This window comes from Staurois parvus, unplaced genomic scaffold (genome assembly GCF_062004578.1).
Source record: "Staurois parvus isolate SC_StPar_1 unplaced genomic scaffold, SC_StPar_1.0 ptg000009l, whole genome shotgun sequence".
Lineage (NCBI taxonomy): Eukaryota > Metazoa > Chordata > Amphibia > Anura > Ranidae > Staurois > Staurois parvus.
The window spans coordinates 3,824,629-3,847,075 of NW_028317805.1; the positions used below are offsets into that span (position 1 = coordinate 3,824,629).

The 22,447-nt window shown below is 41.6% G+C and overlaps 1 protein-coding gene across 2 annotated transcripts in view; it reads right to left on the bottom strand.

Annotated features, from left to right (window-relative positions):
- DPYSL4 (dihydropyrimidinase like 4) overlaps window positions 1–22,447 on the bottom strand; it is a 64,987-nt gene that overhangs the window by 23,387 nt on the left and 19,153 nt on the right. For both annotated transcript variants that reach the window (XM_089669233.1, XM_089669230.1), the window contains exons 4-11: window positions 18,169–18,333; window positions 17,755–17,816; window positions 15,593–15,673; window positions 13,366–13,434; window positions 13,156–13,276; window positions 7,402–7,558; window positions 5,524–5,665; window positions 2,245–2,415 (exon numbers count right to left, since the gene is read on the bottom strand). In XM_089669233.1, the coding sequence (XP_089525359.1) occupies window positions 2,245–2,415; window positions 5,524–5,665; window positions 7,402–7,558; window positions 13,156–13,276; window positions 13,366–13,434; window positions 15,593–15,673; window positions 17,755–17,816; window positions 18,169–18,333 (968 nt within the window). The remainder of the gene's footprint in view (window positions 1–2,244; window positions 2,416–5,523; window positions 5,666–7,401; window positions 7,559–13,155; window positions 13,277–13,365; window positions 13,435–15,592; window positions 15,674–17,754; window positions 17,817–18,168; window positions 18,334–22,447) is intronic.

Sequence of the window (22,447 nt, forward strand, 5' to 3'; positions counted from 1 at the left end):
GAAAGAAAAGTTTGCAAAAGGTACTGAGAAAATTGCACCCCCCCACCCAAGTAATGGAAACTACATTAAAAGACGTTAAAGTCTAAGTTCACCATTCAAAATAAATAATTAAATAAATAAATGCACATTTTTGCAGGAAAAAAAAGGCCATTTATTATTTTTTTTTACTGGAGCCTGCAGATCATTGCACCCATTGCTCATGCACCTACACAGATTTCCTCTAGCTTTGGGCCTGTACCCCCATAAGGGCTTTCAGTTACAAAGCTGGAGGAAGACTGAATAAACTACGAGCATGCTGAGCAACATAAAAGATAAATAAGTCTGCTGCGGTGGCAGATGGTACTTGTACTTTTTTCATTCACAGGAACTTGTGAAGGACTGATGTGTCTGTGTAGGCAGAGTCCTGCACAGCCACGCTAATTTCAAAAAGGAACAGCGGGTGCAGGGAGAGGATCCCCAACCTGCTGTCACAGAAAGGGGAGCGCTGGCTGCGTTAGGTGGGTGCACAGGAGCATATTACATGTTACACCCTAAATATGGATATAACATGTAACATGATTCTAAAGGTAAACATATCCCTTAAAATGTACTTTTTATTATTTAAAAATAATAAATATGTACAAATTAAGCAATACTTCAACTCAATAGAGCAAATGAGAAGGATTCAATGAAATATTTTTTCCTCTATGTCTGCGATCCCTTTTCCCACCTCGTTATTTATTCGACATGCAAATATTTGTTTAGGTACTTAATACCTTCTGTGTTATTTTTCACATAAGTTGGCACCTTAAAAGTTCCGTTGTTGGTATATTTCTAGTTTAAACATACAGTTGTGCTCAAACGTTTGCACACCCTTGCAGAAACTGTGAAATTTTGGCATTCATACTGAAAATTTGACTCATTCCAAAAACTTTTAATTAAGGATAGTGATCATATGAAACCATTTTTTTTATCATATAGTTGTTTATAAAATAACAATAACAGAAATCATGCAAATGGTCCGGATCAAAAGTTTCCATCCCCTGGAATGTTTGGCCTTGGTACAGACACACAAGGTGACACACACGGGTTAAAATGGCAATTATAGGTTAATTTCCCACATCTATGGCTTTTTACATTGCAATTAGTATCTGCGTATAGTCAATGAGTTTATTAGCCTTTAACATGTATGCACTGAGCAGGCTAGATACTGAGCCATGGGGATTAGAAAATAACTGTCAAAAGACCTGAGTAACAAGGTAATGGAGCTTTGTAAGTTGAAAAAGGATGTAAAAAAATAATCAAAGCCTTGAATATGCCAGTCAGTGCTGTTAAATCACTTATTAGGAAGTGGAAAATTTAGGGATCACTTGATACCAAGCCAAGTAAAGGCAGAGCAAGAAAGATTGCAGCCATAACTGCCAGAAGAAAAACCCACAGGTAACTTCAGGAGAAATACAGGCTGCTCTTGATGTCAGGTAAACCTGTCAGAAGTGATTCATGCTGAAAGCAAAGGAACAAAGCAGCAGACAGAAATGACACTTAGTGCTCTGAATTGAGACAAGTACACACTATAAAGGGATATGTTTTGTTCATATTTCATGTCTGAGGTTTACAACTACTTTAATTGCTGTGCATAAGAGGCTTACTGACCCCAAAGCACCCCAGGTTCCCAATTATCTAAATTTGGCCCTGGCTGCACTTGAGCATGGGTAAAGAAAGTATTAGTAGCAGAGAAGGCAGACTATAAAGAGAACCTGGTACTTTGACCACACTTGGGCACACTGATAGGGCTATTTTATCTAAATGTACCTATAAATAAGATGCTTGTTGAATTACACAAAGAAAACTCATTTGTTATTGTTATCCGTAATTCTACATCACAATCCAGTCAGTTGTGCCCCTTGCCACTTACTGATATTTTCTTTCCTGGTAGCACAAGATGTACTAGAACACATTGCTACCATTCATTTATGCCACTACCATTAGTCTCTATGGGCTACTACACATTGGGGTTGATTTACTAAAACTGGAGATTGCAAAATCTGGTGTAGCTGTGCATGGTAGCCAATCAGCTTCCGGGTTTTATTGCCAAAGCATAACTGAACAAGCTGAAGTTAGAAGCTGATTGGCTACCATGCACAGCTGCACCAGATTTTGCACTCTCCAGTTTTAGTAAATCACCCCCCTTATTTTTTTTTGTCATAAATGATTATGATTTGCTAAACAGAAAATACTAAAGGAACAAGTGAAATTTTTATTTACTGAATTATGTGTCTTGGCAGAAATGATTTTTAATGTTTTCGGATTCCAGATAACTAGGTCAGCATCTGAGCCCGTGGCGATTCTTCCCTTCCGCGGATACAAGTTGAAAATTTTGGCTGCATTTGTGCTGGTCACGGCTACAAACTCATTCTCGTCCATCCTGCCAGAGGTCTATAGGAAAAAAGAACAACAATGAGAAAAAAGGAAATAATCCGTAATTTAAATAACTGACCATGGTATTATCCCCTGGACTACATACAAACCAAAATTAAATTCAATAATATTGTAGATACAAAGTAAAGCAATTACTGGACTTAGAAAAATATAGGCAAAAGCGCCAAAGGGCAGAATTCATGACTTCTCAATGCACTGCTATGACATGCATTGGAGGGAAGTGATCCTAATGAGAACAATGGTTTGTCTGTGCATGTGGCTGTACTGGAAAAATACACATAATGCATAATGATGATGCCATTGTGAACAAACCCTTACATTAGCCATGCACATAATGATGGAATTGTTTGAGAATAATTTTCAATCAATATGCGGTTGTTTTCACCAAGGGAAATGATCAGCCCCAAAGAAAAATTGCATTTCACCAAATCTAAAATTTTTAGTGTGTTGAATAAACTTTGCAATTGAAAATTTAAAGTCAATTTGAATTATTGTAAAGGACAATCGAGTTATTATTATGTGTATAACAAACTCTACGTTCTCTTTGTGGACTCTTATTTTATCTACATCATCCATTTTAACAATTAAAACTGAACTCTAGTAGATACAACAAACAGAAATGAGTGCAACTTTGTATTACATAATACATCATTAAATGGATTTTTTTTTTGCAAGCAACATAAGTCCCTGAATGTTGCTTGGCAAAAGCCTATTGCAAACCTCTGTACAGCAGAGCTCAGAGTGGGAGAGAGAAGCAGAACTATCAGGTTTTTGCATGCTGGTAGGAAGAGAGCAGAGTGACACATAGATAAGATCACTAGTCTGCTGCTTCTCTTTTCACTGCCCAATCACAGGTTGGGGGGTGGGCAAAGGTCCGTAAGTGTCACTTAGTAGCGCCAGGGAAAATCAGGTCTCCTGGCTTGCCAGATAGAGCTGTGCTGTGTGGTAGAGCTGTGTTAGTCTCATAATGGGATGTGCAGAATTTAGCAGTGTGTCTGGATAGGTTAGGTTAAAGTGATATTAAAGGCTTTTTTTTTTTTTTAAATAAACATGTTATACTTACCTGCTCTGTATAATGGTTTTGCACAGAGAAGCCCCAACCCTCCTCTTCTCGGGTCCTCCATTGGCACTCCTGGCTCCCCTCTCCTTGACCAGTGCCCCCAAAAGCATGTCCCTTGCTATGGGGACACTGGTGGATGTTTGTTCCTGAGCTCCACTCTATGTATCCAAAAGACACATAGAGCTGTGGCTCGGCCCCCCCCCCCCATTCTCTCTCCTAATTGGCTCATTGACTGTGTTTGACAGCAGTGGGAACCAATGACTCCTCAACCAATGAGGAGAGAAACCAGGGACAGCACAGACCAGGGGCGGACTGACAACTCATGGGGCCCCTCTGGGCAATAGGGGATCATGGGACCCCTGTGTCCTTGCCCAAACTCAAAAAATCCTATGAAAAAGGTACCAGGGGCATCTCATGGGGCCCCCTTCTGACCCACCGGGCAATAGGGGATCATGGGGCCAATGTGTCCTTGCCCAAACTCAAAAAAGCCTATGAAAAAGGTACCAGGGGCATCTCATGGGGCCCCCTACTGACCCCGGGCCCTCGGGCAGTGCCCAAGTTTCCAAATGGTCAGTCCGCCCCTGGCACAGACTCCTGTTCACATCGCTGTATCAAGAGGGGGCTCAGATGAGTATTAGGGGGGCTGTGGGGGAGCAGCACACAGAAGATTTTTTTTACCTTTATGCATAGAATCACGAAGATAAAAAACCTTCAGCCTTTACAACCACTTTAAAGTAAGATCTGCAGATTAGTTAGAAAGTATGATTTTCATAATTTGTTTTCATCTTAGATACAGAATGAAAGCGTAAGAGCCTTTGTCGGATTTGTATTGCTATTTCCCTATTGGGGAGATTTTTGGTCACTTCCTGTCAGGACAGAAAGTGGTGGAAATATCTAAACGGAGATGGGAAATCTCTTAACAAGGACAGAAATAAAATATGTTTTAGCAGAATAAGGGAGGGTTAGACCCTGTTTTACTGCTGAGTACCTTCCTGCCTAGTGGTGACAACAGCACTTGGCTATTTCTTGTACAAGTGTTACAGAAACAGGAAATGAGGATAAAATCTTCGCAACGGGGCAACAGACAAAAGCATAAACCTAGAAAAAGCTGATATCTGAAAAATATTTGTAGATATGTACAGTCAGTAACCGTACCCACTTACCAACAGTGTGTGGGCAGCACAGTGGCTAAATGGTTAGCACTTCCGCCTGGCAGTACTATGGTCGTTGGTTCCAATCCCAGCCAAGGCACCACCTGCCTGGAGTTTGCATGTTCTCCCTGTGCCTGCGTGGGTTTCCTCCGGATACACCGGTTTCCTCCCACTCCAAAGACATGCTGGTAGGTTAATTGGATCCTGTCTAAATTGGCCCTAATATCTGTATGTATGAATGTAAATTAGGGACCTTAGATTGTACACCCCTTGAGGGTTAAGGACTGATGTGAATGTACAATATATATGTGTAAAGTGCTGTGTAAATTGACGGCGCTATATAAGTATCTGCAATAAATAAATAAAACAGTGTAACACATATATGCAGCAGTAGGGCAGGTGGGCCTTAATGCTCAGACACCACACATATGTCTCGGTGAGACTCTGAAGTTCTGTGCTGAGAGCGCGCTCACTGCATGCTCCCAGGATATTGGTCACCGACAACTCCCATGCGCTGTTATTGAATGGTCTCCCTATCATATGACCACTGTGACAGCCAATCATATGATTGGGAAGTCTCTTCTGCCTTCCGGTGTTAACAACCACTAAAAAAGCTCACCAGGAGATGGTGGGAAAATTAAGCACACCAAGAAATGTCTTTAAAAAGTCGTAGTTTTTTGTTATATTGACAATGCCCATATTTTTAGCAGGGTTCTATTAATCATACCTTACTGCTGTATTTGTCCATATTCTGCTTATTCTAAAGTGCTATTATATTAAATTATTAGCATTGAAAACAAGTGTTAACTTTTTTTCCTTTTACATTTTTCCTTTAACATTATTTTTGTTCCATTTAACAGCTTTGTTGTAATACAAAAATCATATTCTCCTTACCACACATTTTTCCCATATTATAGACATTCGTTCTTCCACCCCATTGGTACCTTCTGGTATTAAGGTGAAATTGTCCTTCCCTACGGCTTTCTGTGCTGTGGTGAAGGCACAGTGTGCACTGCCCGTTACCTGAAGGTCAGAACTGCAAGAGAGAACTGTCATTAGAGGTTGACTCAGAAACAACATTTATCACATTTAGGGGGAGATTTACTAAAACTGGAGCACTCAGAATCTGGTGCAGCTGTGCATGGTAGCCAATCAGCTTCCAACCTCAGCTTGTTCAGTTAGGCTTTGACAATAAAACCTGGAAGCTGATTGGTTTCTATGCGAAGTTGCACCAGATTTTGCACTCTCCAGTTTTAGTAAATCGCCCCCTTTATATCTTCAGCCAAGGTTCCCACCCATCTATGCCATTCAAAGTCATTTGTACCTTCCTTAGCTAAAAGATAAAACATCTTTTGTTTCAGTCACTTTCTCGCTTTAGGCTACATAGAAAAAACCTACCAGTGTCATTCAACACTGTAACTAAACCTTTTGTCTCTGGCTGATTGGCTTCAATTGCAGTATGTGAGCTATATGATACCTACCTAAGAATGCTCGCCATTTTTAAAGCTCCTTTGCTGGCGTTGAAGAAAATGTTAAAGTTGTATTCAATTCCTCTTACCCCTCAAATTTTGTTCCCACTGACCTGTAGTGCTCTTCAAGGCACATACCCAATTGCACAGAGGGTGCAGCGCCACCATCACAGACCTCTTCAGCTGGCTGCCTCTGTATGGCTGCAACCAGCCAGCTCTAGTAATGTACTGACCCACCTACAGCCCTCTTCCCTGGCCACTCTGTGTTCCCATTTTGCAGCCTAATGGGAACTGTAATAAAAGTATCCCAGGAGGCTGCAGAACTGGGTATACAACATTCTGGCCTAGATGGGGGGGGAGGGTTGGGGCTAAAAAAAAAATTAATGTAGCTAGGTACTGGACTAGCAAGACAAGCAGAAGTAGACATTTTCCTCTTTACAACCAGTTTACTTTCACGTTCTGCTGTTTTGCTGGATATTGCATTGCAGTATCCCCTCCAGTCAGCAAAGGGAAAACTATAGCCTGGAAAGCCTATGGATGGAACGCTGAGGATCATGGAAATTGTAGTCAGAACCATAAATCACAGAATGGGCCTTATGGACCTTTAAAATAAAGTTCCCTGAGGACATTGAGGAGGAAGGAGAGTGGTGGACGAGCTTTTACCAGACTGCACTGGAAACCTCTTCCTTTTTGCAACATGGGAGCCAAGGTGTGCACGCTGGTCCTGGTGCACACAGATTATCTATGGGGCGAGTGACCAGACCTGGAGGGGAGAAATCATCTGGGACAGCACAGCATGGACCCCAACATTCCAACAATGGCCAGTTCCTTGGCGTCCTCACATCCAGAGTAGGGCTATGGACCCTGCTCTGGTCTTGATGACGTCAGGATCCTAGACTGCTAGAGTGTGGGGATGCAGAAGCTGCGGGAGCAAGTGGAGGAGCGGGTAAGTATATCTCCTTTTATAGTTCTCCTAGAAATAAAAATGGAATAAATCCTGTCAGTGTGGGCATGGGATACTTTTTTATTTGCTTATGTTGCTTTTAAACCCAACAATGTTAATGGGCTTTAAGTGTGATTTTTTTTGGAGGGTATGTGTAAAGTAAAGTGCAAGCCTGGGCAAAAAAAAAAATAAAAAAAACATAAAATTATACATATATGTAAATATACCGGTATAAATATATATATACAGTATGTATATAATGTGTATGAAGCAGGTAAATAAATGATGTATAGAAATGTCTAAATGGATTCTCCCACATATGCTCATGCATTATTTACTATAAGTGCAGTCTATACATACCAGGACAGTAATGAACAGAGATATTCTGGGGTTGAGTGGTCGGTGCTCAGGGGTGGTGAAGTAACAAAAGCTGCAGCCTTTGCCCAGTTCTTACTCCAGTAGTGAGTGCCGTCAGCTCCCAGTCCACCTGCCAGTGTCTCACCATACACCACCGTACCTGACAAGAACAAGGCTGACACTTAAATACCAGTAAAGCATTCACGGCAGTGATAATAACAAATACAATCTTAATAATATTAATTTCTCTAATTACACTTACACTACAAATGGTCATATATATCCTTTTCAATGAAGAGATTTAGAGCTGAACTCAATGAACACATCATTTCATGTTTTTATTTAATATAAGCAGTGTAAATACCTGAATTTGTCTTGATAAAAATGCCTCTTGTGCAGTGGAGCTCAGACTGGGAGAGGGGGAAGCAGCACAAGGAGACAATTTAGCTGCAGTGCTCATGTACTACAAGTTACATGCTGAATGGAGGAGAGATCAGAGTGACATGCAGATGAGCTCATTAGTCTGTTGTTTCCTCTATCACTGTCCAGTGACAGGCTGGAGTAGTGACAAGACCTGTATGTGTTATATAACTGCAGCAGAGAATAATCAGATCTCCTTCCCTGCCAGACAGGGCTGTACTGTGTGCTAGAGCTGTGCAAATGTCAGAACTAGATGGACAAATATAAAAATCATTTGGCAGGTAAAACAGCTCCTATATGGGGGGTATGGGGGGAGGTTTACTAACACTGGTGCCCTCAGATTCCGGTGCAGCTGTGCAGCCAATCAGCTTCTAACGTCAGCTTGTTCAATTAAGCGTTGACCATAAAACCTGGAAGACAATTGGTTTCTATGCAGAGCTGCACCAGGTTTTGCACCCCCTAGCTTAGCTTTAAGTCAGAGGTTTCCAAACTTTCTAAACAAAGGGCCAGTTTACTGCCCTTCAAACTTTAGGGGGGCCAGACTGTGGCCATTGGATGAAGAAAATGTTCTGATGTCAGTGGGAGTAAGGAATGAACCATCATTGTTATCAATGGGCGGAATAGTGCCCCATCGTTACTATCAATGAGAGGAATAGTGCCCCATCATTGGTATCAGTGGAAGGAATAGCGCCCCATCATTGGTATCAGTGGAAGGAATAGTGCCCCATCGTTGGTATCAGCGGAAAGAATAGCGCCCCATCATTGGTATCAGTGGGAGGAATAGTGCCCCATCATTGGTGTCAGTGGAAAGAATAGTGTCCCATCATTGGTGTCAGTGGAAAGAATAGTGTCCCATCATTGGTGTCAGTGGAAAGAATAGTGTCCCATCACTGGTGTCAGTGGAAAGAATGGTGCCCCATTGTCAGTATCAGTGGTAGGAACTATGCCACACTGTTGCTAGCAGTGGGAGGAATAATGCCCTGAGGGCCGGATGAAAGCAAGCAAAGCTCCGCATCTGGTCCCCGGGCCACAGTTTGGAGACCACTGCTTTAAGTCATTACAAGTAGTCCAGTGGTCAGGGATTAAAGGCACCAATCCCAATGACAGTTAAGATACAATAATGAAAAATGTAAAGGTCCTAAAACATGATGCTAACAACCACATAAAATTTGACACTTTTATTTTGTAATAACATATAAAACCAAACACCAAAAATATGGTATTAATAAAATCAACACTTAAATACACTGGAGATCACTGTGACTTTTATATGGATTATTGCAGCAGCTTCTGTTCAAATTCCACTTTATTGAGCGGAAGCTGCTGCAATAATCCATATAAAAGTCACAGTGATCTCCAGTGTATTTACAGTCATGGCCGAAATTGTTGGCACCCTTGATATTTTTCCTGAAAATCAAGTATTTCACACAAAAAAGGTATTGCATTAACACATGTTTTGCTATACACATGTTTATTCCCTTTGTATGTATTGGAACAAATATAAAACAGAGGCAGAAAAGCAAATATGACATAATGTCACACAAAACCCCAAAAATGGGCTGGACAAAAGTATTGGCACCCTTAACTTAATATTTGGTTGCACACCCTTTGGAAAACATAACTGAAATCAGTCGCTTCCTATAACCATCAATAAGCTTCTGACACCTCTCACCCGGAATTTTGGACCACTCTTCCTTTGCAAACAGCTCCAGGTCTCTCTTATTGGAAGGACACCTTTTCCCAACAGCAATTTTAAGATCTCTCCACAGGTGTTCAATGGGATTTAGATCTGGGCTCATTGCTGGCCACTTCAGAACTCTCCAGCGCTTCTTTGCCATCCATTTCTGAGTGCTTTTTGACGTATGTTTGGGGTCATTGTCCTGCTGGAAGACCCAGGATCTTGGACGCAAACCCAGCTTTCTGACACTGGGCCCTACAGTGCGACCCAAAATCCTTTGGTAATCCTCAGATTTCATGATGCCTTGCACACAGTCAAGGCACCCAGTGCCAGAGGCAGCAAAACAACCCCAAAACATCATTGAACCTCCACCATATTTTACCGTAGGTACTGTGTTTTGTTCTTTGTAGGCCTCATTCCGTTTTCGGTAAACAGTAGAATGATGTGCTTTACCGAAAAGCTCTATCTTGGTCTCATCTGTCCACAAGACGTTTTCCCAGAAGGCTTTTGGCTTACTCAAGTACATTTTGGCAAACTGTAGTCTTGCTTTTTTATGTCTCTGTGTCAGCAGTGGGGTCCTCCTGGGTCTCCTGCCATAGCGTTTCATTTCATTTAAATGTCGACGGATAGTTCGCGCTGACACTGATGCTCCCTGAGCCTGCAGGACAGCTTGAATGTCTTTGGAACATGTTTGGGGCTGCTTATCCACCATCCGGACTATTCTGCGTTGCAATCTTTCATCAATTTTCCTCATCCGTCCACGACCAGGGAGATTAGCTACAGTGCCATGGGTTGCAAACTTCTTGATAATGTTGCGCACTGTGGACAAAGGCAAATCTAGTTCTCTGGAGATGGACTTGTAACCTTGAGATTGTTGATATTTTGCCACAATTTTGGTTCTCAGGTCCTCAGACAGTTCTCGTCTCCTCTTTCTGTTGTCCATGCTTAGTGTGGCACAGACAGACACACAATGCAAAGGTTAAGTGAACGTCTCTCCTTTTTATCTGCTTTCAGGTGTGATTTCTATATTGCCCACACCTGTTACTTGCCCCAGGTGAGTTTACAGGAGCATCACATGCTTGTAACATTCTTATTTATCCGCAGTTGTGAAAGGGTGCCAATACTTTTGTCCAGCCCATTTTTGGAGGTTTGTGTGACATTATGTCGAATTTGCTTTCTTTCCTCCCTTTTTTTGTTTTGTCCCAATACACACAAAGGGAATAAACATGTGTATAGCAAAACATGTGTTAATGCAATACGTTTCGTGAGAAATACATGATTTCCTGGAGAAATATCAAGGGTGCCAACAATTTCGGCCATGACTGTAAGTGTTGATTTTATTAATACCATATTTTTGGCGCTTGGTTTTATATGCTGTTGCACAATAAACGTGTTAAATGTTATATGGTTGTTAGCATTATGTTTTGGCACCTAAAAAAAATCCTTTTACATTAGCTTTAAGTCAGATATTTTTAAAGCAACAAGACTGAAAGATGCCCAGGGAAACCCTTTTCTTCAGTCTGATTCCATCACCTTCCTGTGTGGGCACCCCCTTTAAGTCAATGATTATTGGCCTTTCTCAGCTTCAAGTGGTTGAAGTCCAATTAGATAAGAGATTAGTAAGGTGCCCAAGATCTGTACAGATACTAGCATAATTCCTTACTCCTGTCCACGGCAAGCTCAAAAGGAACTGAAGCACATGCTTCTCACCAGTAGGGTACGTGAGAGATATAAAATGGTTTAAAAGTGATTGTAAACCTCTGTTTTGAATGAACAAAGCACAGCCTTCTATAGTGTGTACTTGCCTAAAGCACCTAGTGTACTTCTGTTGACTGGGCTAAAATCACACTGTATCACACCAAAAGTAGTGTATGCACTACTTTTAAAAACACACTGCAAACAGATCGCATGGTACTATAGTACCATGCGATCCGATGCAGACCATGCACTGCGTTTGTGATCGGTGTTTTGGGTGTTGTTAGGAATATATTGACATCTGTAGCAGACTGCACACCCAGTGCAGGAAACGCACATGGAATGTAAATTTCCCACACCGAGTTGCAGTGCGAATGGGTCCTAAGGATTTATAACTACTTTATCTGATACACTATTACATAAGCAAACACCCTCATAAAAATACGGATCTGGTATCAAATCAATCAACAGGTACTGTATAAGCATGACCATGAAAAGAGATAAATAAATAATATTGCTAACCTCTCTTGAAAGGCTATGTTCACATTTGTGTGACTTATCATGTGAATTTAGACGCATAAAGTTGCAAGACAAGTCTCAGCTCATTGTTTTCAAAGGCACCTGTTTGGATCTATGCGACTTAATGTTGCTGCGACTTTGAAAAGGTTCCTGCACTGCTTTGATGTGACTTGAGTGCCAGGGAGTGTAAAGTCGCAAAAAAGTTGCATAGTCGCATCAAGTTGCACTACACCATGGGGACCTTTTACTGTGAGGCTCCGGGTGAGAGAACTTGCTTTCCTGGTTCTTACTGTCTTTCTTTTTTTCCTTTTCATGTCTCCTTATTCTTTCCCTGGTTCTGGGGCCATTCTTTCATTTCTCCAACCTGCGTTTGCTGCCTCCCTCTTGTCCCTGCCCCTCCCCTCCCGCTCTTCTTTCTCCTTCATGTAATCCACAATTTAGCTTGGAAACCTTTCCTTTGCAGTTTTTCTGTAGTTCTTCTGTTACGAATTGTGTCTTTTAGTCTATGCCCCCTTACGGGACTACGTTGGCCACCAAGGCACTTCTACTGACCCCGATATTTTTTTATTTCTATTCCATGTGGTTGTATTGTTAGCTTAGGGTTCCCCTGTATAGGTTGGCATTTTGGAGCTACCTACCATTGGGCCCTGTCAGTTTTGCCTCTATTTGAATGATTTAATATATATTATACCCTGAAAAATCCTATTCGTTGAGCGGACCTCAAAGTTTTGCGGATGTCTCTGATATTTGTGTACTTATATAACTGTATCATACAATTTTTTGACCTGGTTTGTACAATGTAACTTACGGCCAAATAAAGGAAATACAAAAAAAAGTCGCACTCCAAATTCGCACTGGAAATCGTGCCACTTTGGAGGCGCACAAGTGTGAACAGAGCCTACAAGCTAGCTGCCTGGCTGGCATAGTGATCCTCTGACTTACTTGATCCAGAATAAGCATGCTGATCAGAATTCGGACTTTGCCCTGACTTCTGTGGCTCTATGCACATTCCAGGTCAGCGGCTGAAGGTCATAAAGCCAGATATAGCCAACCTGCAGGTTTATAAGGAGGTCAGCAATGGCAGTCCTCCATATTTTTCCTTTCTTTCATGAGCTTACTTGATGGATTAAAGGGTGCCGATGTATGAAAAGCGTGCTAAGAGTAAAAGGCTAATCTTACAGCCCGGGTTTAGAAATAAATCAGTGATTTCGACTAGACTCTATGAGCAATGTGTTCACACATCAGTCCCTCGGTACAATTATTAATGGCCTGGGTTCTCCATGGGTCAGGCGATTGCAGTACAGGTGTGATTTCTTATAATGAATGACAATTGGCTTTTCCGCTAACACAAAATGAGATTTGCTGCAAGAATGAGCAAAGAAAATATTCCCATTATAATTCCTTCAAAATGGCCCCAGCAGAAGACTGACAAGCCGATATTTTACCTTTCCTCTTTGCTTGGGCAATCACATCGGCAGCTCCCTTGCCCATGACTTTAGTGATATACAAGGGGCAGTTGGCTTGTTTGGCGATGGTTATGGCACGGTAAGCTGCCTCGGCCTCGACCTAGCGGAACAGAAATCACATTAAGTACAGCAGCTGGAGCCGTCAGGCAGAGACACCTCATGTGGGAATGAATGAAAGCAGCTCATTACCTCCTCTGGGCGGCTGAGGACATGGCCTTCAGGTCCAGTGATGCCAAGTTCTAGCAGACGCTTTTGTTCCTGAACAACATGAATTATAAAACACAAGTAAATTGCTTGGGAAGGGAAAGGGTTCAGCACTGTGATTGCACTGTTTATCCATTAAGCTACAGAGGAGGATTGCTGACCTGCTGTTATAACAAAAAAAATGTGAGAGCTTTCATAAGCCTGTGCATTAAAGTGACACACCTCAAATATTTACGTATGTATTCTTTATTCAAAAATATACTTTCTATTGCTCTCAGACACCTTCAAATCTCCTTTTTTGCTGCTGTGACCGACTTCCTGTTAGAAGGTGGCTACAATCATTCTCCATGGTCACACTGTATGTTGGGTGTAGCCACCCTCACTTGCTCACTCCCCTGATGAACTATGGAATTTGTAATGTGCATAGAGCAGTCTACATGTCTGCAACTAACGTACACTGCTTGTTCCAAACAAACAGAAGTGAGGGGAAATGGAGAGGTTCAGCAGCTCACAGAGGGCATTACAAGGAGGCAGAGAAACACAGTAACAAACAATCTTGTGAAAAACAGGTTACAGGCCATTAAGTAGAGGATGTGTATGAATTATTTTGGATGAATAAAGCCCAGTACAAATGATGAGAATATCGGATTAATGATCATCGGGTTTTTTTTTACAAAAATGAAGAGGTTACTAAAGTTACGAAAATTCTTGTACTACAAATTCGAAAGTGATGTAATATATTGTATTGTATTGTATTTGTATTGTATTTTCGGATGAAAACTGATTAAGGAAAAATTTTTAAGCTTGCCCCTTCAAATAATTTTGGATGAAAGCTGTGTACTTATGATCAGATTATTGTACGATCGCTTCGAAAGTGGTATTTTTTGTATAATTTTCTGATCGTGTGTACTACGCTTAAATCTATGATTTAGTGTCACTTTTAAGTATATCTAAACAAAAGATCAAAACTGCAATATACACTATGTTGCCAAAAGTATTGCCTGCCTTTACACGCACATGAACTTTAATGGCATCCCAGCCTTAGTCCGTAGGGTTCAATATTGGGTTGGCCCTGCCCTTTGCAGCTATAACAGGTTCAACTCTTCTGGGAAGGCCGTTCACAAGGTTTAGGAGGGTGTCTATGGGAATGTTTGACCATTCTTCCAAAAGCGCATTTGTGAGGTCAGGTACTGATGACGGACGAGAAGGTCTGGCTTGCAGTCTCTGCTCTAATTCATCCCAAAGGTGTTCTATGGGGTTGAGGTCAGGACTCTGTGCAGGCCAGTCATATTTCTGGGAACCCCTTTATGGGGGCCAGTGGGAATAATGTCCCTTACATTGGTGGTCAGTAAGGATGAGCTAAGGTTCTGCTGGGAACTGTCAGTAGGCCTCCATCCCAATCAGTTGCAGCTATTACATTCTCTGCCCCACAGCCACGCGTAACAAAGGGACTGGGATGCAGATAACATAGTTGACTGAATATGGCCATATGTGGACAATGTAACTGAACAAATATGTCAATGTGCCCATTATAGGTCAATGATGTCACCAGAATCTCCGCCCCTTTTTTACAAGGCTGCAGCTGAATGGGACAGCAGCCTGCTGTCATATGAGAGCTTCCTTAGCTCATCAATACTGACCACCAACATATGGGGCATTTTTGCCACTGACCCCCATCAAGGGGTTTCCCTTAGGTGTAATATTATTTCAAGAGTTTTTCTAGGGCAGCCTTTCTCAACCTTCTTCTCAACATGGGAAGAACTTTTCAGTCTCATGGAATCTCTGCTAATAGTTACTATATCTACAGCTTATGGTACATTAGTGTGATGGTCAGTGGACAGAATGTTCCTTATATTTCTGGTCAGTTGAAAGACTACCCGATAGATAGCTAAAACCATCATTGACTTCAGTGGTAGAGGCAGAAATTGCTCTTTGTGCAAGGAACCCCTAGAAACATCTGGAGGAACCTTGGGTTCTATGGAACCCTGGTTGAGAATGGCTGCTCTAGGGTAACAAGCTTGAGAAAGGTTTCCCTAGAACAAGAAGTGTGTTACTGGCAGTATAATCAGGTGAACTAAAGAAAACAACTACCTGAAAAAAAGAAAACCAACGCAGACACCACATCTAAGGACTGGTAAGCTGCAATATATGATATGTTTTGGTTTTGGTTTTAAACATTGCTGCAGATGAGAAAGGGCAAAGATGACAGTACCTCTTGAATGATGTCCCCATTTTCTGCATGAACCTGTGCTATGGCACCCAGCTCCCGAATGATGCTGAAGATTTCAAACATCTGTGAAAAGAAGATAGAGGTGAGAACAACAATAGCTTAGTAACATTCATGGCTGGGATAAGATAATCAGCTGACAGTCCACCAGAGTACTCTCCCCTCCCACTGTGTAATAGACCTAAATTTGAACGTAGAGCATGTTACCAAAAGACGAAGGAAAAATTTTGTTGTTTATGGATACAAATTACACAGTCTGAGAGCTTCTACTGTTTTATGGATTTAGTAAGAAAACTTTGTGCACATCTCTACTCACTGATCATAATTCAACTACTTGTTTATCTCTTGGTGGATGGCTTGTCTGGGGCTAATACCCTTTTGTCTTTTTATAAAAGTATCTCTACAGGTGAAACTCGAAAAATTAGAATATCGTGCAAAAAATTAGAATATCGTGCAAAAGTTCATTTATTTCAGTAATGCAACTTAAAAGGTGAAACTAATATATGAGATAGACTCATTACATCCAAAGCAAGATAGTTCAAGCCGTGATTTGTCATAATTGTGATGATTATGGCTTACAGCTCATGAAAACACCAAATACACAATCTCGGAAAATTAGAATATTACATGCAATCAATAAAACAAGGATTGTACATAGAACAATATCGGACCTCTGAAAAATATAAGCATGCATATGTACTCAGTACTTGGTTTGGGTCCCTTTTGCAGCAATTACTGCCTTAATGTGGCGTGCCATAGAAGCTATCAGCCTGTGGCACTGCTGAGGTGTTTTGGAAGACCAGGATGCTTCAATAGCGGCCTTCAGCTCTTCTGCATTGTTCAGTCTCATGTCTCTCATCTTTCTCTTGGCAATGCCCCATAGATTCTCTATGGGGTTCAGGTCAGACGAGTTTGCTGGCCAATCAAGCCCAGTAATCCCACGGTCATTGAACCAGGTTTTGGTGCTTTTGGCAGTGTGGGCAGGTGCCAAGTCCTGCTGGAAAATGAAGTCAGCATCCCCATAAAGCTCGCCTGCGGAAGGAAGCATGAAGTGCTCCAAAATCACCTGGTAGACGGCTGTGTTGACCCTGGACTTAATGAAGCACAGTGGAACAACACCAGCAGATGACTTGGCTCCCCAAATCAACACAGACTGTTGAAGCCTCACACTGGACTTCAAGCATCTTGCAGTGTGTGCCTCTCCATTCTTCCTCCAAATTCTGGGTCCTTGGTTTCCAAATGAGATGCAAAAGTTGCTCTCATCAGAAAAGAGGACTTTGGACCACTGAGCAACAGACCAGGTCTGTTTTCTTTAGCCCTGGTAAGACGCTTCTGATGTTGTTTGTTGTTCAGGAGTGGCTTGACAAGAGGATTACGACATTTGAAGCCCATGTCCAGGATCCGTCTATGTGTGGTGGCTCTTGATGCACTGACTCCAGCCTCAGTCCACTCCTTGTGAAAGTCCCCAACAATTTTGAATGGCCTTTTCCTGACAATCCTCTCCAGGCTGCGGTCATCCCTGCTGCTTGTGCACCTTTTTCTTCCACACTTTTCCCTTCCACATAACTTTCTATTAATGTGCTTTGGATACAGCACTTTGGGAACATCCAACTTCTTTTGCAATTACCTTTTGAGGCTTTCCCTCCTTATGGAGAGTGTCAATGATGATTTTCTGCACAACTGTCAGGTCAGCAGTATTTCCCATGACTGTGATTCCTACTGCACCAGACTGAGAGACCATTTAAAGGCTCAGGAACCCTTTGCAGGTGTTATGGCTTAATTAGCTGATTAGAGTGGGACACTTTGAGCCGAGAATATTGCACCTTTTCACAATATTCTAATTTCCTGAGATTGTGGATTTGGGGTTTTCATGAGCTGTAAGCCATAATCATCACAATTATGACAAATCACGGCTTGAACTATCTTGCTTTGCATGTAATGAGTCTCTCTCATATATTAGTGTCACCTTTTAAGTTGCATTACTGAAATAAATGAACTTTTGCACGATATTCAAATTTTTGGAGTTTCACCTGTAAATATACTGAACATAACATAGCAGGTCACTGTTTAATTACATCAGTAGCCTAATATAATGGATTTATCTGGTCATTATTTGATCTGCATAGGTTTGCATTATTTAATTTTACCTCTGCATCCGAACATTGGTAATTGTCTTTGTAGGCCATAAATACAAGAAATGAATTCACACCTGAAAAATAAAAAAGGGAAGAGATGGAGAAACATGGTAAGTGATTTTAGATTGGCTCTGGTTCCTCTGGGTGGGAAAGGTTATATGGTTGCCATTTGCCTATGTACCGTATCTGCATTTGGCATTGCTTTATCGTTGTAAATTGCTGCTATATCGGGTATATATGTGGATATGTGAGTTGGATCTATTCAGTGAGGTACAAAGTACCATATCCTATGTTGACCATTCTAAATAGGAACTAAACAGAAATCTCCATAACTCCCATTAGTGAGTATGAAATGCAATCATACAACTATTTTAGATTTATAAATTCCCCCCAAAAAATAAATGTAAGTGTGGTGAGGACTCTCACCCTTGTCCTTTACTAAAGCCTCCATCTCTTCTTTTAGGCTCTCATGCCAGTATGTGATGTCCACATGTAATGAATAATCACAGCAGACTTTCCCATCAGCCCACTCTCTCCATTGGTCATATGCAGCAAGCAGGCTCATTCCAACCTCAGGAAAGACATGGTCAACTGAAAAAGAAAGCAAAGGGTCAGTGATTAAAAGAAAACTCAAAATGGTACTTTTACAGTATACAGTACAGTTCTATGGATGCCTGTGTACATAGTTTTCAAATGTACATTAAATATGCCATGTAATGGGCTACTTGTGCAAGCAGAAGATGTGGTCAGCAAAGGGCCTCGGTCTGAGAACCATTTATTGGGTCTTCCCAGTGAATCAGAGACCTAAGTACAAACCGTTATTAATTCATTCTAAGTCCTTATATAGCATTTAACACGCTTTACACATTGTACATTCACATCAGTCCCTAGCCTCAAGGAGATTACAATTAAAAGTCCCTGACTCACATTCATATATACACATACTGGGGTCAATTTAAACAGGAGCCAATTATCCTACGAGAATGTCTTAGGAGTGTGAGAGGAAACACACACACAGGGAGAACATGCAAACTCTATGCAGATGGTGTCCTGGTTAGGATTCAGACCAAGGATCCTAGTGCTGCAAGGCAGAAATGTTAACCACTAAGCCACTCTGCTGCCCATTTAATTGGGCAGATGCAAGTGAATAATAGGCTCTATGGTGTCTTGAACCTGCTCATGCTCCATAATATGCAGCTGTGGTCACATAGTGAACAAACCTTTACTTCCAGCACAAAAGATATCACAAAGAAATGCAAAAGGTATTATGCATATTTCAGCACTAATCAGGCAGGAATTGAGGCAGGTCCTCCCTGCCTGATACCACTTGAATATTACAGACCAGGATAAGCATTAGGACATCATGAATACTGCCTACTACTTCTCACCTCTTCTGGTTGTGATCAGTGCCCAGGTCTACATTACAGCAGGAGCCTCCAATTACTCATCCCATTCATATTTTGTGTAAAAGAGCCCCTTTAATAACAGACTCAGACAATATACAGTATATTGCCAAAAGTATTGGGACACCCCTCCAAATCATTGGATTGAGGAGTTACAATCACCTCCATGGCCACAGGTGTATAAAATCAAGCACCTAGGCATGCAGACTGCTTCTACAAACATTTGTGAAAGAATGGGTCACTCTCAGGAGCTCAGTGAATTCAAGAGCAGTACCGTGATAGGTTACCACCTGTGCAATAAGTCCATCCGTGACATTTCCTTGCTACTAAATGTTCCACGGTCAACTGTTAGTGGTATTATGATTAAGTGGAAGCAACTGGGAACAACAGCAACTTCTAAAGTGACAGAGCAGGGACAGCGCATGCTAAAGCGCCAGTGCGCAGAAGTCGCTAATTGTCTTCAGAGTCAATAGCTAAACACCTCCAAACTTTGTGTGGCTTTTAGATTAGCAAAACAACAGTGCATAGAGAGCTTCATGGAATGGGTTTCCATGGCCGAGCAGCTGCATCCAAGCCTTATAACACAAAGTACAATGCAAAGCGTCAGATGCAGTGGTGTAAAGCACGCTGTCACTGGACTCTAGAGCTGTGGAGACATGTTCTCTGGAGTAATGATTCGCATTTCTTTGTCTGGCAATCTGATGGACATAGAACCAGCAAACACAAATGCTCCTGCGCTTGGGGATGGACTCGATGCAGGCTACAACCACATTAAGAATGTCCTGGAACATGCACACCTTGCTGCCCTCAAATGGACCGGGGGAATCCAAATATACTGAATGGGGAAAGAACAAAGAGAGGGCGCACAGGCCTAGTGCATTACCATAAAAAATGTTTAATAAAAAATAAAGTAGGTGTTGTACTCACAAACGACAATATAGTCAAGGCACATCATAAAAGAACAGCTGGGTCAACACCGCGCTGAGTAACAGTCCGCAATAGGGAGTGTAGACATCCAAAAGGCTGACTCGTTTCGAGGACTTGCCTCTTCCTCAGAGCCTCAGAGGAAGAGGCAAGTCCTCGAAACGCGTCAGCCTTTTGGATGTCTAAACTCCCTATTGCGGACTGTTACTCAGCGTGGTGTTGACCCAGCTGTTCTTTTATGATGTGCCTTGACTATATTGTCGTTTGTGAGTACAACACCTACTTTATTTTTTATTAAACATTTTTATGGTAATGCACTAGGCCTGTGCGCCCTCTCTTTGTTCTTTCCCCAATCTGATGGACATGTCTGGGTTTGGTGTTTGCCAGGAGAATGGTACTTGCCTGACTGTATTGTGCCAAGTGTAAAGTTTAGGGGGATTATGGTGTGGTGTTTTTTTTCCAGGAGTTGGACTTGGCCCCTTAGTTCTAGTGAAGGGAACTCTTAAGGCATCAGCATACCAAGACATTTTGGACATTTTTATGCTCCCAACTTTGATGGCCCCTTCCTGTTCCAACATGACTGCACACCAGTTCACAAAGCAAGGTCCATAAAGACATGGATGAGTGAGTTTGGGGTGAAAGAGCTTGACAGGCCTGGAAAGAGTCCTGACCTCAACCCGACAGAACACCTTTGGGTTAAATTAGAGCAGGGACTGTGAGCCAGGCCTTCTCGGCCGACATCAGTGCCTGACCTTGCAAATGTGCTTCTGGAAGAATGGTCAAACATTCCCATAGACACACTCCTAAACCTTGTGGACAGCCTTCCCAGAAGAGTTGAAGCTGTTATAGCTGCAAAGGATGGGCCACCTCAATATTGAACCTGACAGACTAAGAATGGGATGCCATTAAAGTTCATGTGCATGCAAATGTAGATGTCCCAATACTTTTGGCAATGTAGTGTTTAATATACTGACTCAGACACAACATAATGTACTGATTCAGGCACAATATAATATACTGACTTAGGCTCAATTTCCTAACACAGCTCACCTTTAAAGTATATGTGAACCCTCACCATGTAAAACAACCCATTCAGTTTAAAATAGAAATGAAAGACAAAACATTTGTTTATAGATATAAAAAGATATGGAAATCAATTCTTAACACAGGGTGGTTACTGTGGGGGCATGAGCATGGGAACAGAATTGTGTGGTAACCGGGCTGGGGGTGGCAGAGCCAGCCATCCCTAAAGTATCCAGAGAAGGGAGTCCCTTAAAGCAGGCACCTACACCCGCCCATCCCTTAAAGGGATCTCTGGCCAGCTGGATCCTGTACCTATCTGTGAGCTCCTGATAGCACCACCTTACCTAGAGGGAGGATTATCCTGGATTAGGATGTTACCCAACTCCTAAAGTGGACCTCTACAGAGTAATTTAATGCGTATATACATTACGCATTTGGTGAGTGCATAATCCTACCATACTATTCGGAGCACTATTATTGGATTCTACTGCTTATTCGCACAGACTGTCACTTTTTTGTCATTTAGTTTAACATGTTTATGGACATTATTAATGTTTTTTAGTGCTGCACCTATTTACTTAGTGTGATACATGGACATACACGGATACATACAATTATAAAATTGTTACAGGGTATAGACAACCCCTGCAACATACAACAATGTATAGACAATGCGGAATCATGTACTAACAGTAGGTCCCACAGTAGAAAATATACCGTGACTCGGCAAAAGTTAAGTGAAGCTATTCTGATAGTAGTAAGTGCAATAACTCAACATGTTTCGCAATAAATATCACTTCTTCAGTAGCTGTAGGATGACTTCTATATGAAAGAATATAGGTTGATGAACAAACATATATGCTACCAAATGTATATATCTCAGATCAGTTAAACAGCTATATGATTTTAAAGTACATGCATCTGCATAAAGGAAAATTGGAGGGAGCATTCGGCCATACCATGGTGGACCAATCGATGAGAGGAGAGCTGGAGGGGCAACTCTCCTATCCCGCGACAGTACTTAACATAAAAAAGTATATAATAGCTAAAAACAATGTAGGTGGCCCTCCTCAATGGTTAGTGCTTCCATAATTACATTAGCCTGACTAAATTCCCCACTTATTTAAACGTAGTAAAGTCAGTGATTCTGGTCCAAATAAGATATATACTGTATATAAAGACTAAGAAAGAGCCTATATTGTAGAGAGATCTCCACATAAGACAGAGAAATGGGGAAAAGAAAGTTACATAATATTCAGTTTAAAAAGTATACTATACTAGCCCCATTTGCCCCCTCCCCCACTCCTGGGGTGCCAGACACTGAGGTCACCAGTAGTGAAAGCAGTGCAGAAAGA